Raw genomic sequence first — 17,911 nt, 5'->3', positions numbered from 1 at the left:
TTAAATCAATTAAATCAACTTTGTTTTCATTCCTAGTAGTTGTCCAAAGAAATAAAATGGTCAGGATATGGTAAGGTAAAATATTTAAGACACAATATTCTCTTCAACTTATTGGTCCTCTGAAATTATATTTCTCTATAAGGTAAGATGTGTTGGTCCTCACACAGAAAAAATGCAAGTTAGACTTCTCAGGTATCCTACATGCTTTTAAGAGGCAGTAGGGTATAGTGGCTGAATACAGGGTTATCAAATCAGACTGTCTGCAAATCTGGTTCCATCACTTAGAAGCTGTGTGACTTTGGGCAAGGTGATTGATGCCTTTGTGCCTCAGTTACCCAATCTGTAAAACGGAGATCGATTCTCTTCCTCATAGAATTATTGTGAACCTATAGTCAATACTTAGGAAATGTGAACTATTACTACTGAGAAATAGATTTGTAAATCAGGAGGGAAATGCATCCACCTGCAGTGAGAAATTCAGAGATCACACTGTTTGCCATCTTGCCCTGTTGGCAGAGCTGTATGGAAAAATCAGGGTGCCATCTGAAGGCTGCCTAGGGATTATGATTTCAGAGCGAGGACAGAGGGCAGGATGATTCAGATCTTAATGCCATTTACTTTAGAGAGGATGATAAATACAAATCCATAATGGGCATACATGGCTACAGAGAACCCACAGATCATGAGTCTGAATGTTGTGTATCCCTCACTCTTGGTTTTATAATCTCTGGCATTTATTGTGCTACCTTTTAAAAAGTAATGTTAATACTCTAAAACAGTCCTTTACCAGAAATTGTTTTCTCTTCTTTACACATTTGCTCTGAAACCTTTTATGATGGCTTTTAATGCTACTTCAGCATCCTAACCATTCACTCCCAGAGTTGATGAGAGGGCCTCGCGTTGCTCTGAGGTGCTAAATGACAGCCTGCCAGTGAGTCCGACTTCCATTTGCGAGCCGCGTGACTCCAGGCCTGTTTCAGTTCCTAACTGAAATGGAAAGGCACCTACTGTGTAGCACCTACTGCATAAGCTCGCTCTGAGGATTAAATGATGTAGTATATCTGACATGCTGAGAACTATCTGGCACACTGTCAGCAGTACATCCACATTAAATCAGTGAGTCAGCCGAGCCAACCTTCAGGGTGTCCATGACCCTCGGTCCCAGTGTCAGTGGTACCATTTAGACACCTAGACTAGTTAGAGCCCACTACAAAACCCACAATGCTTATGCCATCACAAATGTAATTACAATTGTTTAAAGTCTCTTTCTCATCATATGATAAGTTCCACAAAAGCAGGGATAGGTCTCTGCTGTATTCTAACAGAAAAAGAAGGAATATCTTCACTATTCTTAAAAATAATTGTGGAAAGTATATATTACAATGAAAGATCTTAAAGATGACTTGATATTAAGCAATATATCTTAGGCTTATGGGGTTTTTAGGCCACAAATAAAGTAATGAATAAGAGGAAAAAATGTTAGTTTCAACCTTAAGGTACTATAACCATAGCTGCATTTTAAATATCAATTTATTATCTTACTTATCATCATGATGGATGAACAATTTTTTAGTTTCTACTAAAGTAGTTTACACAAGGCCTAGTCTGATCTTTAATGACAAATTCAGGATTACTGATGAGCCTTTTATAGTCCTAATAGGAAAATGATATATATTTACTTTTCATGCTATTATAAGCTTACCAAAATGAAAGGATTTACTGCCATCAACTTGATAAATAGCATTATTGTCAGTTTTCCAGTAAACTTGGGTATCTTCTCCAAGAGCTTCTTCTCTGAAATAAAAACACTGCATTTTAGTATAACTGGTCATGGAAATCATGTTATATGACAGATAATTTAAAAGATTCTATCTTCTGAAGAATATTTTATTTTAATTAATAAATAATTTATTTTTAAATACTTAAGTATTTAAGTAAGCAGGGGAGGAGAACAGAGAGAGGGAGACACAGAATCTGAAGCAGGCTCCAGGCTCTGTGCTGACAGCACAGAGCCTGACAAACGGCTCCAACTCACAAATCGTGAGATCATGACTGAGCCAAAGGCGCCTCTTCATAAGAATATTTTAAAAGATAGTACTGGGGCGCCTGGGTGGCTCAGTGGGTTAAGCGTCAGACTCTTGGTTTCGGCTCAGGTCATGATCTCATGCTTTCTGAGTTTGCGCCCCACATTGGGCTCTGCTTTGGCGGCAAGGAGCTTGCCTGGGATAGAATATAGTATTGATTTATACTAGATATGGGAAACATAGAAAATCTGCTTTTGAGGAGTCAGCACTTTTAAGGGGCGTTCAGTGACCTCCTGCCTTCTCGTGGGAGTCTTCTCATGAAGTTCTTCATTTGCACCCTCCTACCCAGTATTGGTTGCTGAAAAGATACATTTAAAATGCAACTCTGATTATTCCCTCTTGGTCAAAACTTAAAAAAAAGAATCTGAAATTCTTAATATGGCACACTAGATCTGGAACATGTTTATTTCTCTCTTCAATGTTATTTTGCTCTAAATTCCTATATATACATAACTGCATACAGTTTTGACAGTCCCTTTCAAAATAAGAGATTCAGCTCCTGTGTGCATGAAATAACCCTGACTTACCTTTCCATTAAGGAATTTAACAATTCTTTCATTCGTGAAACTCCTGACACCAGCCCTGTCCCCTGGGTCATCTCCGAGGGGTTAATGACTCCTCTAGCAAACACTCTCACCTATCAAAACACTTGTCACCATGTATTTTAATTGTAGTATAACTGCTTCTAATGCATTAGGTAATGAGCCCTTTATAAATAGGAAATTCCTCATTTTGATATTCTCATTTGTTAATATCTAGTGATATTTAACAAATATTTCTCAAACACAAAATACATTACTATTCTGGAGTGAGGGCCACAGATCAGAGAAAAGCCAAGACTTAATTTGTTCCCCTTCTTGCTTTTTTTCTCCGTAGCATTTATGACTCCTGTAACATTATGTCAACTTAACATTCTATATTTTTTTACTCTATTTTCCATCTGGGCACTAGAATGTAGATCCACAGGGCAACGATGGTAGTGTCTGTGTAGTAGTGTACATTGTGCTAAAAAAAATCAGTATTGATAAATATCAGCCATTTAACGTTCTGAATGTTGAATTGATTCATTGATCGAATGAAGTCTTTTAATAAACTGCAAGACAGACTAGTCCTTGCTCTCAAGGAGTATAAAGAGGGAGAGACAGTTAAGTGCAAAATGACATGAGTACCAATACAAATCTTTTTGATACGACTTCCTTTAAGGAGTTGGGTGGGGAGGGGTGGGGAGGCACATATAGGGAAACGCGGGGCAGCGCCGGCGTTGACGTCTTTAACGTTGGCGAGCCCGAGTTAACATCTAAATGACTTCTACAGCTGGAAATTATCTTCTTGATCTTCCGATCCTTCCCCGTTGTCACTAACTGATAACTACTAGGCTGCCGAGATACCAGGCAGCAGGAAGGAGCAGCGAGAACCCACTCTCCGGCTCAGGCCCGCGCCAGAGGCCGCAGCGGGGACCCGGTCTCGGTCTGGCCACCTACCTGCTGTTGAGCGGCCGGACCCGCACGCACACCGCGACAGCCCCTTCTTCCGCCATCCTGCCAGCCTAGATCCCAGGAAACTGGCACAGTCTCGTCCTCTGTCTCCTCTTCGGAGGGCACTGGCCGCCCCGCCTTTAAGTTTAAAATTTTCCAAACTCCGCTTCTGATTGAGCCGCGGCTTCGTGACGTCATGGGTTGTTCCAATGCGCGCGGCGCAGGGGGCTCAGGCCGGCGGCGCGTCCACGGTAAAGGGTGGAGGGGGGAAGAAAGGATCTGGAAGACAGCAGGAAAGGGAGTCCCAGAGACAAATTGCGGAAGCAGGCGGGAAGCAGGTGGGGAGCAGTTGGTCTGGCAGTAGAGGAGAGCGCTATTAATCTCCTAAAAGCCACTGAAATGCATGCAGGCAGCTGTTTACAAACCTCACCCTTGAAAAGGTTGCAGTCTGTAGGAAAACGAGGAAGAGACTTTTTTTTCCCCCACCAAGCCTTAAGACCTTTATATTCACTAATAGAATTAAGAATCTCCCGTTTCATTTAATTGAAAACACCTTAAAAGACAAGGATTGAAAGTCACTGCGCTGCCCAGAAACGTAAGAATCATACTGTGCTACTTAGAAACTCTGAGTTTTACTTTTTACATTTTCCTTTTTCTTTAAACTCTTATTTCCAATGGCTGTGAATTCCTAAGAGGTTGTTTTAGAAAAATTATTGAACACAGGAAAACTTGAGTAATGCGGTGAACGTTTATTAGCAAGAGTGGGAAAATTATTCTAAATTCTTTCCTGGAAATAGTGCTATTTTCTTTTTAAAAATTATGTATCATAGTAAAGTGTTAACATTTTAAGAGTGATTTCATTCCCTTTCTTAGTTGATTTAAGGAGCTACAGGGATTATTCCCATTCCCTCACCAAAACTATGACCTGCGGTTACTAATTGTTATTTAGAGGAGTAGAAAATTCTAGTGATCTAATAAAACTATTTTGGAAGTAAATTTGGCAATATCAGTAAAAAGCAGAAAACATATATGCCCTTTTTGCAGACAATTCTGCTTTTAAGAATTTATACATGTATTTGAAGAACTGTACAAGGATATATATATATATATATATATGTTGCAGGATTGTTTACAATAGCAAATGTCTGAAAACACTTTAAGTGCCAATAAATAATAAATCTGAGACTAGTTGAATGGATGGCATTTTATCAATACAATGAAATGCTATGTAGCTGGTAAAAATAATGATATAGCTCTTAATATGTACTTTAGAAAGCTTTCAAGGTATTTCATTAACCAAAAGAAACCCAAGGTGTGGAATTGTATACATAATATGATCTTCTTTGATATTTTCAAAGAATATTTATGTGTCTAGATATGCATACATAATTTCTGGAAAGATACACAGAATATACCTAACTTCCTTGGAGAGGGAGGATGAGTTAGATAGTAGATCTACCTTCCATTGTATAATATTTTATAATTAGAAATATTTTAACCATGCAAATATTTAGTTGTTAAACTTGAGGAAACTAGTTAATAGAAAAAAAACAGTAAATAAAAATGAGTGATCATTTAGCTGTTAACTACTATAGGCTACTTTCAAAAGATTTTTCATTTTTTAAAAATCTTTGTTTTGGTAATGTTTATTTTTTAGACAGAGCATGCAGGGGAGGGGCAGATAGAGGGAGACGGGGGTGGGAGGGAGATGCAGAATCCGACACAGCCTCCAGGCTCTGAACTGTCAGCACAGAGCCTGATGCAGGGCTCGAAGCCATGGACCGTGAGATCATGACCTGAGCAGAAGTTGGCTGCTTAACCAACTGAGCCACCCACGTGCCCCTAGATTATTCTTTGCTGTACCTAATAAGACAGACTAAAGACAAGTATATTTTAACTGATTTTTAAAAAATGGTGGTGAAATATTGTACATATTTGGCTGAAGGGAAGGAGCCTATCAAGAGGAAGAAGGGACATGTAACTAATGAGAGAAAAATCTCTGACAACACAAAGGGAGGTGGCTCAAGAGCACAGGGAAGGATTTGAATTTCAGCGTTGTGCTCCTGATTGTTGCCACGCTAGTCTTGGTTGCCATCATCACAGCAGCTAACATTTAATTATAATTACTGTGTACCAGGTGCTCTGTTGTATGCTCTGCATGCAGTTTTCCATTTAAGTGTCCAAATATGTTCATAAAGAAATACTCATTGAATGTCTACTATGTGCTAGATGTAGTTCTAAGATCTTATAATAAGAGGAGGTACCACTTTTTTTTTTTTATAAGGAGCTCATGCTCAAGAGAGATGGACAGAGGGAGAGAGAGAGTCTTAAGTAGGCTCTATGACCATCAGGGCTTGATCTCAAGACCATGAGATCATGACCTGAGCCAAAATCAAGAGTTGGACATTTATTTGTTTATTTATTTATTTATTTTTACCAGTAATGACAATTTATTTTATTTTTTTATACAATTTATTTTTTTAACATATGCAATTATTTTCCGTCATTTACAATACAGTAGTTACAATGATACCCCAACCAGAAAAGCAAAATAAAAAATCAAAACCCTCACTTCTATTTCATGTAATTAGATTTATACAGAAATTAGAAGGTTAGGTACCAACTAGTTAATCACCTAATTTCACAGCTATCTGAAGTGGCAGAGTTGGACATTTAACCCACTGAGCCACCCAGGTGTCCCAAGGGGGTGCCACATTAGATGGGATGCTCCAGAAAGGCCTAGGGAGGGGGCTTTTAGAGGAGACTTGTATGAAAAGAATTAGCCATGCTTGGAGGGTAAGGGTACCTCTTTTATTTGTCTCAGACAGAGGGATTCAAGGCTTGTACAAGTTTATCTTGTGCATGTCTGCGGCATAGAAAGAAGGCCCCTGTGGCTGAAACATTTTGGGCAATGGAGAGAGGTACCTGGGGCCAGGTCCTGTGAGGCTGTAGGGCATGATAAACTGTTAGGCTGCTATTTCATTAGTGAGAGGAAGCCAATGGAAGGTTTTAAGGAAGGGAGTAAAAAGGGATTTATTCAAACAAGATTTTTTTCCTATTTCACTATGAAAATAGAAGCAACTAGAAGAAATTTTGCATTGCCTCCTGCCAACCTGGTTATCCACCTGCTTGTCTGTGCCATTTACCTTATCCTCCAGATTATAACTATGTGGACATCCTCTGTCCTCCACTTTGAAAATCTCTCCACATTTGCTCTAGACCCTGCCCCTTCCAGCTTAAGTTCTCTCTGATGTTGTGATTTCCCCTTCTCTAATCAATTGGTCTTTAGCAAACACGTGCTCTTTTCTCCCATCCTGGATGTCTAATAGATATTGCAAACTTAAAATGTCTAATTCCAAATTCATGATCTTCCCTTAAAACCTTCTGGATCTGCAGTTTCCCACAACTCAGTTGATGAAACTCCACCCTTTGTGTTTACCCAGGCCACAAACTATGGAGTTATCATGCTCAACTTCTTTTCTCTCAAAGTCTACACTTGGTGTTCCTGAACATTCTGTTGGGGCTATGTCAAGAATCTTCCAGAATATGGCCATTTATCACAATTTCTGCTACCCATCTGGTCCAAAATACCATCATCTCTCACTAAGCTTAACTCCATGTTTCTAGCTTTGCTCACCGGCACTTCCAGCCTATTCACAATTTGAGTGATTTCAAATTTGAGAGATCTTCACAGCGATTTGAGTGATCTTTTACAAATATAAGTTAGGTCATATTAATTCTGTCTTAAGATCCCCAGTGCCACCCTCAACCCCAGTTTTTCTCGGGAGAAGACCCACAGTTTCGGCTGTCTCCCTGACAGGACACCGCCCCTTGCTACCCCTCCGGCCTTATCCCCTACAGCTCTCTTTTTTTGGCTGTTTTCACTCCAGGCACAGTGGCCTCTTGACAGTTTCTTGAATAGTAGTCAGGCTTCCTTTCTCTGAAGGCCTTTGCGCTGGCTGTTTTCTGCCTGGTAGGCTCTTACCCTAGATACCTGTTTTCCTCCTTCCATTTAAATTTTTATCTGCTAAGATGCCACCCTCTCAGAACTCTGTATAAAATAACAACTCGCTTGTCTGCTACTTCTCTTTCTTTACTCTTCTTTTAAAAGATAACTTAAAACTTTCAGAAACAAGATATATATATGGATTTATCTATGTATTATTTATCTCCTCCCACTAGAGTGTCAGCTCTATCTAGCAGTTAGGAACATTTTTGTTTATGGGTTATCCCATGCATCTAGAAAGAGACTTAGAGAGGCACCTAGGTGGCTCAGTGGATTAAATGTCTGACCCTTAATTTTGACTCAGGTCATGCTCTCACGGTGTGTGCGTTCCAGCCCCGCGTGGGGCTCCATGCTGACAGCACCTAGCCTGCTTGGGATTCTCCGTCTCCCTCTCTTTCTGCCCCACCGCCGCTCATGCGTGCACATGTGGATGCATACTCTCTCTCAAAAATAAATAAATAAACTTAAAAAAGACTTAGAGTATAGTAAACATTCAATTAATAACTTGCTTATTCAATCACTTTATAAGTACTTATTAACAATTTCTGGGAAAGCTGCACAGAGGACAACTTATCTTTGGAGTGGAGGAATGTTAGAAAGTAGACCTCCCTTTCATTCTGTACTATTTCATAATTCTTAATATCTTAATTGATGAATATTATTTCTCTCAACTTTAAGAAGTTAGTTAATAGGTAAAAACTATGTAAAATAGTCTACTCATTCAGGATTGGCCTGAACTTGTGTAGACTACTTTAAATTATGAAGATACTAGGCTGTATCCAATAAGATAAAACAGAGTTAAGGAAGATCTGTTTTAAATTGAGTGGTCAGGGAAGGCAAAGAGATTTGAGATTTGTTAAAAGTTAAACTGAGACACATTAAAATTTTTGAGTTTATTTGAGCAAAAATTGATTCAAACCAGGCAGCATCCAATCTAGCAGACAGAAAGAAGCTGCAAGGAGCAATACAAAATGAGACTTTTATAGGCAGAAGGGAATGGGAACAAACAAGTCATACTAGGGGCATGCGCACCCAAAAAAAGCAGGTTAGTTATTGAAAAGCTACTTTCCTTTAGGGCATGGAAGGGTTTTATCAGGCAGATTACCTGATACTGATTAGGTGATTCCTGATTGATTGATTTAAGATTCCATTTCTGGGAGAGCTGAAATAGTAATTAAGTCTCAGTTTGGTGATATGAGGATTAACTTAAGTGACTTAATTTAGGCCTTTTTTTAAAAAAACAGATTAAACAACTTGTCTGAAGTTATGGAACTTCCAGAGAGAGAGGCTTAAGATTTGGATGCATATCTTTTCTCTGAAAGGTACTTAAAAGGTTTTTGATTAATTTTTTTCTTCCTGGAAAATTAATACATGCACATGATGAAAAAATTTCAGTAGTCCATGAAGAATCACGGTGAAAAATAAACCTTCTTGCTACATCTGATCTCCAGGGTACCCCTGTCATCCCAAAGGCAATTTTGGCATTTCCTGGTGTGTTACCCTCAAATTAATCTATAGACATGTACATATATTTATTTTCCTGTATTGTATATCTTTTTATAAAAATACTTGCTATACATGTTGTAGTGTACTTTGATTAGAATGTGATCTTTACATAAATATTTTCATTCAGTTTAAGAAGGTAAAGTAAATTTTTGAAGCCTGTTAACTGCACACAGTTCCATGTTGATACTTGAGTTATTGTTTTGTCCCCCACAAATTGTTTATTTCTGCTGAAGCTGCAGAGGGCACTGTAATCCTTCTAAAAGCATGGCATAGACCTGAATAGAGTTTTGTGGTTCTTGATTGTGGTGCAAATTTTAGGATTCAGAGAAGCTTGTGATATAATATTAGGAATATGCATCCATTCAAATTATTCTTCTGTCCTCATATATTTTATGCATTTCATATACAGTTAATTACAATATATATCTGTATCATGCCATTCCCTTCAACAGGAGTAGTTTTCTTTAATTTCCCAAACCCGTCTTACCTCTAATTTTGCTATATAAGTATTTGTAATGATCACAGACATAGTATCCTTCTCATTTTAATCATGGTTACACAGGATTTCTGTGGCATCATGGAAACAGCACTGACCCGGGTCAGTCCAGCTCCACTGTTTATAAGCTGTGCTACAATACCAGAAAATCTTTTATCTTTATGATTTACCATTTTTCTTATCTGCAAAATGAGGAAATTGGCTAAGAGAATTGCTAAGATTTCCATCAGCTTCAGTAAATCTATGAAGTCTTTGTAAAAGGAGGACCTTGTTAAAATTGAGTTTGGATGGGTGTCCAGTGGAATATGGAATGAGTGAGGGGGCAGAAAGGGGGTCCAGATTGCAGAGCACATGTCAGGCCATCACAGTGCTGCAGAGACGAGACAGACGCGGCAGTCCACAAGAACCCGTTCTCTTTCTGGCCAGATAGCCAGCCTCGCAGTCAGTGCGGCTAGTCCAGGCCTAGGCAAGAAAAATGTCATGACGGTACTTTTCCTCCTTTCCTGGGTGATCATCCTTCCTCTTTCCCTCAGGGATGATTCCAGACCTTCTTCACTCTCCTCATGCCTGGGTCCCATCCTTTTCCTTACTGACAAACCAGGCTACAGGCAAGATGTCTGATCTCCCTGTTCTCCAGCCCTGCAGACTGTGCTCCACGGATCCATATCCCCACCAGTTCTGTTTCCACACCCTTCTGGAGAATGAGGTGTCTGTCATGTCTGAGGCGGATTCTTCTGTGTTCACCCTGACTCTCTCCTCTTCAGTCTCTTCTCTATTTCAGAAAAATGCTATCAAATTACAAAAGGAAGAATTATCTGCAAGTCCACTATTCTAAAAAAAAAATCTAATGTTCTCAAGTGAATGTTCCTTATTACCCATCAAATTTCATTTTCCTTAAGATGATGTGTGTTGTTTCTTTCTGGCCTTTTCTTGAATATGTGCAAAAAAACTGTTTAGAGAAGTAGCCACATAATGTTTTCCAGAATGGAATCATTTTGTACTTATTGATATACAATTTGCCTTTTATGCTAACAAATCGGTATGTAGATCTGCCCTCCTACCCTTTTATTTCTTACTGGCTGCCTAATATTCAGTTCTATGATTATATTGTAGTTTATTCAGTCATTCCTTTATATGGGCGTTGCAATTTTTGTCACTGTTTTAATATAGCTTATAAAACAAAAATCCATCTCTATGCTCCTTTCCATGCTCATGCCTTTATTTTCATAGAGTGGATTGCTAGCAGTTAAAATGTTGACCCAAACAATATGCTCGTTTTGAATTATAACAAGTACTACCAAATTGCTTTCCAAATAAGTTGTACTAATCATACTACAACCAAGAGTATGTGAATGTTTTCGTCCCTATCCCTCACCATTCCATGATGTTATCAATATTTCTATTTTTAAAAATTTTATAGGGAAAAATATTTTAATCTGTGATTCCCTGGTTGCCAACAGGATTGATCATCCTTTATTATGTAATATTTACATCTTATGTTTTAAATCCTCCATTTGGATTAAAAAGTCCTTTGCTCCTTTGCTAATTTTTTAATGTGGATTTTTTATCTGTTCAAATATTAAAAATTTTTTAATGTTTGTTTATTTCTGAGAGAGAGAGAGAGAGAGAGCGCGTGACCATGAGCAGGGGAGGGGAAGGGAGAGGGGACACACAGAATCTGAAGCAGGCTCCAGGCTCTGAGCTGTCAGCACACTGTCAGACACTGAGCTGTCAGAGTCCATTGTGACATCTGTACACAGCGGATTAAATTACAAGAATGTGAACTCTGATTTATGAGATCTAAATCTTTTATAATGGACAGTTAGTAACATAGTGAGATGTTACCTTCATTTTTCAAGACTGTTCCTTCTAAAAATATCCTTGGAACAAATGGCACACAGTGCTTCACTTACAAGACCTACAGAGCCGTATGGAGAATTGTCTTCCAACAGTCATGACTACTTCTTTCCAGAAGTACTCTAGGTTTAGTTGATATATCACGCAATCTGTGATACCTAATAGCCACATTTAAGAAGAATAAAAAGAGGGCACTGGGTGGCTCAGTTGGTTGAGCATCTGACTCTTGATTTCAACCCAGGTCATGATCTCGTGGTTTGTGGGTTTGAGCCGGGCATTGGGCTCTGTGCTGACAGCATGGAGTCTGCTTAGGATTCTCTCTCTCTCCCTCTCTCTCTGCCTCTCCCCTGCTCTCTCTCTCTTTCTCTTAAAATAAATAAATTTCAAAAAAAAGTATAAAAAGAAACAAATGAAATTAAATTTAATAACATCATATTTAATCAAGTATAGCTAAAATTATGATTTTAACATGTAATCAATGTATAAAAGCATTACTGAGATTTAAAAACAATTATTTTAAGTTTTTTATTTTTATCACCTGGTGCTCATCACAAATGCACTCTTTAATCTCCATCACCTATATCACCCATTCCACACTCAGTTCTCCTTTGGTAACCCATCAGTTTTCTCTCTATAGCTGTTTCTTGGTTTTCCTTTTCTTCCCCCATGCTCATTTCTTTTGTTTCTTAAATTCCATATATGAGTGAAATCATATGGTATTTGTCTTTGACTGACTGATTTCACTTAGCATTATACTCTCTAGCTCCATTCATGTTGTTGCAAATGGCAAGATCTCATTACTTTATATAGCTAAGTAATATTCCATTATATATGTATACCATATCTTCTTTATTTATTCATTAATCAATGGATACTTGGGTTGCTGCCATAATTTGGCTATTGTTAATAATGATGCTATACACAAAGAGGTGAATGTATCTGTTTGAATTAGTGTTTTTATATTCTTTGAGGAAATACTCAGTAGGGCCCTTGCTAGATACTGGGGTAGTTCTGTTTTTAACTTTTTGAGGAAACTCCATACTATTTTCCAGAGTGGCTTTACCAGTTTGCGTTTCCACCAACAGTACAAGAGAGTTTCTTTTTCTCTATAATCTCACCAACACTTGTTTTCTTGTGTTTTTGATTTTGCCCAGTCTGACAGGTCTGAGAGACTATTTCATGATGTTGAACATGTTTTCATATGTCTGTGACTCATCTGTATGTCTTCTTTGGAGAAATGTCTGTTCGTGTCTTCTTCCCATTTTAAAATTGGATTATTGGTTTGGGTGTTAAGTTTTATAAGTTCTTATATTTTAGATACTAACCATTTATCGAATGAGGTTAGGTTGCCTTTTAGTATTGTTGATTGTTTTCTTCTCTGTTCAACAGCTTTTTATTTTGATGTAGTCCTAATACTTTATTTTTGCTTTTGTTTTCCTTGCCTTGGTGAACCTATCTAGAAAAATGTTGCTATGGCCAATGCCTGTGCTCTCTTCTAGGATTCTTATGGTTTCAATTCTCACATTTAGGTCTTTAATCCATTTTGAATTTATTTTTGTGTATGGTATAAGAAAGTGGTCCACTTTCATTCTTTTGCATGTTGCTGTCCAGTTTTCCCAGCATTATTTGTTGAAGAGATTATCTTTTTCCCATTGGATATTCTTCCCTCCTTTGTCAAAGGTTAATTGACCATATAATTGTGGGTTTATTTCTGGGTTCTCTATCCTGTTCTATTGAGCTATATGTCTGTTTATGTGCCAGTACCATTCTGTCTCGATCACTGCAGTTTTGTAATATAACTTCAAGTCTGGAATTATGATGCTTCCCGGTATGCCTTTTCTTTTTCAAGATTGTTTTGGTTATTCAGGGTCTTTTGTGGTTCCATATAAATTTCAGGATTGTTTGTTCTAGTTCTGCAAAAAGTGCTGTAGGTATTTTGATAGGACTGTATTAAATGTGTGGGTTGTTTTTAGGTAGTGTAAACATTTTAACGGTATTTGCTCTTCCAGCCCATGAGGATGGAATGTCCTTCCATTTCTCTGTATCATCTCTAATTTTTTTCATCAGTGTTTTATAATTTTCAGAATACAGGTCTTATACCACCTTGGTTTGGTTTATTTTTAGGTATCTTATTATTTTGGGTACAACTGTAAATGGCTTGTCTTTTTAATTTCTCTTTCTGATGCTTCATCATTAGTGTGTAGGAATGCAGCAAATTTCTGTAGATTGATTTTATATCCTAAAATTTTACTGAATTTGTTTATCAGTTGTAACTGTTTTGTGATGGAATCTTTTGGGTTTTCTGTATGTAATATCATGTCATCTGCAAATAGTGAAATTTTACTTCTTCCTTGCCAATTTGGATGCCTTTAATTTCTTTTTGTTGTTTGAATGCTGAGCCTAGGACTTCCATTACTATGTTGAACAAAAGTAGTGAGAGGAGACATCCTTGTCTTATTCCTGACCATGGGGGAAAGGCTCTTAGTTATTACCAATTGAGGATGATTTTAGCTGTGGGTTTTTTATATATGGCCTTTATTATGTTGAGATATATTCCCTCTAAACCTACTTTGTTGAGGGTTTTTATCATGAAGGGATGCTGTGCTTTGTCAAATGTTTTTTCTGCATCTATTGAAATGATGTGCATCTCTTACTGACGTGATGTATCACACTGATTGACTTGCAAATATTGAACCAGGCTTACAACCCAGGAATAAATCCTACTTGGTCATGGCAAATGAGTTTTTAAAATATTGTTGGATACTATTGTTGGCTTCAGTTTGCTAGTATTTTGTTGAGGATTTTTGCATCTATGGTCATCAGAGATACTGGCCTATAGTTCTCTTTTTTTGTGGTGTCTTTAGCTGATTTTGAAACCAGGGTAATGTTGGCGTCATACAATGAATTTTGAAGTTTTCCTTCCATTACTATTCTTTGGAATAGCTAGAAAAAAGTAGGTATTGACTCATCTTTATTTTATTAACAATTTTTTTTGATGTTTACTTATTTTTGAGAGAGAGAGTGTGAGCCAGGGAGGGGAAGAGAGGGAGACACAGAATCTGAAGCACAGAACCCAATGTTGGGCTCAAACTCATGAACTACAAGATCATGACCTGAACCAAAGTTGGATGCTTACCCAACTGAGCCACCCAGGCACCCCAGTATTAACTTTTCTTTAAATGTTTGGTAGAATTCTCCTGTGAAGCCTTCTGGTCCTGGACTTTTGTTTCTTGGGATGTTTTTGATTACTAACTCAATGTCTTTGCTGGTAATTGGTCTGTTCAAATTTTCTATTTCTTCCTGTTTCAGTTTTGGAAGGTTATATGTTTCTAGGATATTATCCATTTCTTCTAAGTTGTCTAATTTGTTGTCATATAGCTTTTCATAATTGGTTGTGTTTATTATTTATCTTCTCTCTTCACTGATTTTATTTATTTGTGTCCTTTCTCTTTTTTTTCTTGATAATCTGGCTAGAGATTTATCTATTTTATTTATCATTTTTAAAGAACCAGCTTTTGCTTTCATTGATCTATACTATTGGGTGTTTTTTTTTGTTTTGTTTTTGTTTTGTTTATTTGTAGTTCTTTTTAGTTTCTATATCATTGATTTCTGCTCTAATCTTTATTATTTCCTTCCTTCTGCTGGTTTTAAGTTTTATTTGTTGTTCTTTTTCTATCTCTTTTTGGTGTAAGGATAGGTTGTTTATTTGAGATTTTTCTTGCTTTTGAGGTAGGCCTGTATTGCTATCAACTTCCCTCTTAGAACAGCTTTTGCTGCACCCCAAAGGACGAAACACTGTTGTTGTGTTTTTGTTCTTGTTTGTTTCCATGTACTTTTTAATTTCTTTTATTTCTGGTTTACCAATTCATTGTTTAATAGCATGTTGTTTAACCTCCATTTACATGTGGTCTTTCCAAATTTTTTCTTGTAGTTGAGTTTTAGTTTCATAGCATTGTGATCAGAAAAGATGCATGTTATGGCTTCACTCTTTTTGAATTTGTTGAGGCTTGTTTTGTGACCTAATATGGAATCTGTTCTGGAAAATGTTCCATATTTACTTGAAAAGAATGTGTATTCTGCTATTTTAGGATGGAATGTTCTGAATATATCTGTTAAATCCAACTGTTCTAGTGTGTCATTCAAAGCCATTGTTTCCTTGTTGATTTTCTGTTTAGGTGATCTGATCATTGATGTAAATGGGGTGTTAAAGTCTTCTACCATTATTGTATTATTATAGATTAGTTTATGTTTATTAACTTTTTAGGTATTTGGGTGCATAAATACTTATAATTGTTATATCTTCTTGTTGGATTGTCCCCTTTAGCATTATATAGTCTCCTCCTTTGTCTCTTATTATAGTCTTTGTTTTAAAGTCTATTTTGTCTGAAATAAATATTGTTAATCTAGGTTTCTTTTGATACCCATTTGCATGATAAATGTTTCTCCATCCCCTTACTTTCAAATTGTAGGTGTCTTTACATATAAAATATGAGTCTCCTATAGGAAGCATATAGATACATCTTGTTTTTTAATCCATTCTATCACCCTATATCTTGATTGGAGCATTTACTCCATTTACATTCAAAGTAATTATTGATACATATTGATACATATGGACTTATTGACAAATTTCTGAAGATTTTCTCTGATCCTTTCTTGCCTTTCTCTCTTTCAGGGTTTGCTAGTTTTCTTTAGTGATATATTTGGGTTTCTTTCTCTTTATTCATTGTATATTAGTGGCTTTTGATTTGTGGTTACTATTGCATTTGTATATAACCAACCCCCATATAGAAGTCTATATTAAGTTGATGTAGTTTAAATTTCAATCCACTTTTACTCCTCTCCTTTCCACATTTTAGGTATAAGCTATTATATATTGTATCCTTTTAATTTGCGATTTTCTTGACTGATTTATTTGTAGAAATATTCATTTGTACTGCTTTTGTGTTTATTAGTTTCATACTGTCATATTTTGTCTTTATTTTCCACTCAAAGAGTCTCTTTACTATTTCTTGCAGGGCTGGTTTAGTGGTCATGAACTTCTTTAGTTTTTATTTGAGAAATTCTTTATCTTTCCTTCTATTCTGAATGACAGTCTTGCTGGATAGAATATTTTTGGCTGTGGATTTTTCCCATTCAGCACTTTGAATTTTTATCACACCACTCCCTTCTGGTTTGGAGTTTCTGCTGAACAATCCACTGATAGTCTAATGGGGTTTTCTCTGTATGTAACTCTCTTCTTTTGTCTTGATGCTTTAAAATTTTTCTTTATCACTACTTTTTGCCATTTTAATTATAATGTCTCTTGGTCTGGATTTGTTGATCTTATTGGGTGTTCTCTGTACCTCTTGGATCTGGATATTTGTTTCCTCCCTCAGATTAGCGAAGTTCTAAGCTATTATTTCTTCAAATAAATTCCTTGCCCTCTTTTCTCTCTCTTTTTCTTCTGGGACTCCTATAATATAAATGTTATTTCATTTGGTAGAGTCTGTGAGTTCCCAAAATCTGTTCTTATTTTGCATAATTATAATTCTTTTTTCTTTCCTTTTCTGTTCAGCTTGGTTACTTTTCATTACTCTGTCTTCTATGTCATTAATTCTCTCCTCTGCTTTTTCAGCCTGCTGTTCATTCTAACAAGCATGTTTCTCATTTTATTTATTGAGCCCTTTATCTCTGTTAATTATTTCTTATCTCTGTGTTGATGGTCTCAGTGATGTCCTCCACTCTTTCCTCAAGTCCAGTGGAGTATCCTGATGATCACTGCTTTAAATTCTGCATCAGGCAGGTTACTTGTATGTGTTTCACTCAGATCTCTGGCCATGGCCTTATCCTGTTCTTTCATTTGGGACAAATCTCTCTGTCTTCTCATTTTGTCTGAGTCTCTGTGTCTATTTCTCTATGTTAGGGAAGTCATCTTGTCTCCTGTTTTTGAGGGTAATGGCTTTGTGAAGAAGAGGTCCTGTAATGCCCTACAGTATAGTGTTCTCAGTTCCCCTGGGCTTGGCACTTCTGGGAGTGTCTTCAGTGTGTGCTGTGTGCACCCTGTTGTTATGTCCTGGCTTCTTTATCTTTTAGGCTGGTTGTCTGCAGAGCATCTCTTTGTGTGTTGTGGGCAGTGTTTGTTTCTAGCCTAAATGTGGTGAATTTTAACTAGGTGTGCTCTGGTCTGCTTGTGAAATAAGACCTGCTGCAGCAGCCACCGAAACTGAGTCCTTGCAAAACTCCTGAGTGGAGTGATGCAATGTTGGCAGGGTTTTGGGCCAGCCTTCCAGGGGAGGGGCCTGCTATGCTGGGACTGAGGCAAGTGTGACTGGGAATGGCAGTTCCACTGGAACATGGGTTCTTTTGTGGGGTTTATTAAAATATGAAATTACTGCTCTCATAACAGCTCAAAGTAAGGTCTTTAATCATGTGACACATCAGAAGTCAAGGTGGAAAATGTCAGGATTATTGCAGTGTCTGCCTTTGTGACAGCTGTATGCTCCAT

General features: G+C 37.3%; 1 protein-coding gene across 2 annotated transcripts in view; it reads right to left on the bottom strand.

Moving 5' to 3' along the window:
* The window catches only part of CENPE (centromere protein E), a 77,143-nt gene extending 73,489 nt beyond the window's left edge, over positions 1-3,654 (bottom strand). For both annotated transcript variants that reach the window (XM_029920836.1, XM_029920901.1), the window contains exons 1-2: positions 3,566-3,654; positions 1,703-1,794 (exon numbers count right to left, since the gene is read on the bottom strand). In XM_029920836.1, coding sequence (XP_029776696.1) covers positions 1,703-1,794; positions 3,566-3,621 — 148 coding nt within the window. In that variant the 5' untranslated portion in view covers positions 3,622-3,654. The remainder of the gene's footprint in view (positions 1-1,702; positions 1,795-3,565) is intronic.
* Positions 3,655-17,911: the final 14,257 nt, after the last annotated feature.

This window comes from Suricata suricatta, chromosome 1 (assembly GCF_006229205.1).
Source record: "Suricata suricatta isolate VVHF042 chromosome 1, meerkat_22Aug2017_6uvM2_HiC, whole genome shotgun sequence".
NCBI lineage: Eukaryota > Metazoa > Chordata > Mammalia > Carnivora > Herpestidae > Suricata > Suricata suricatta.
The sequence above is the reverse complement of the archived record's forward strand: the minus strand, read 5'-3'. Positions and strand labels throughout refer to the sequence as shown.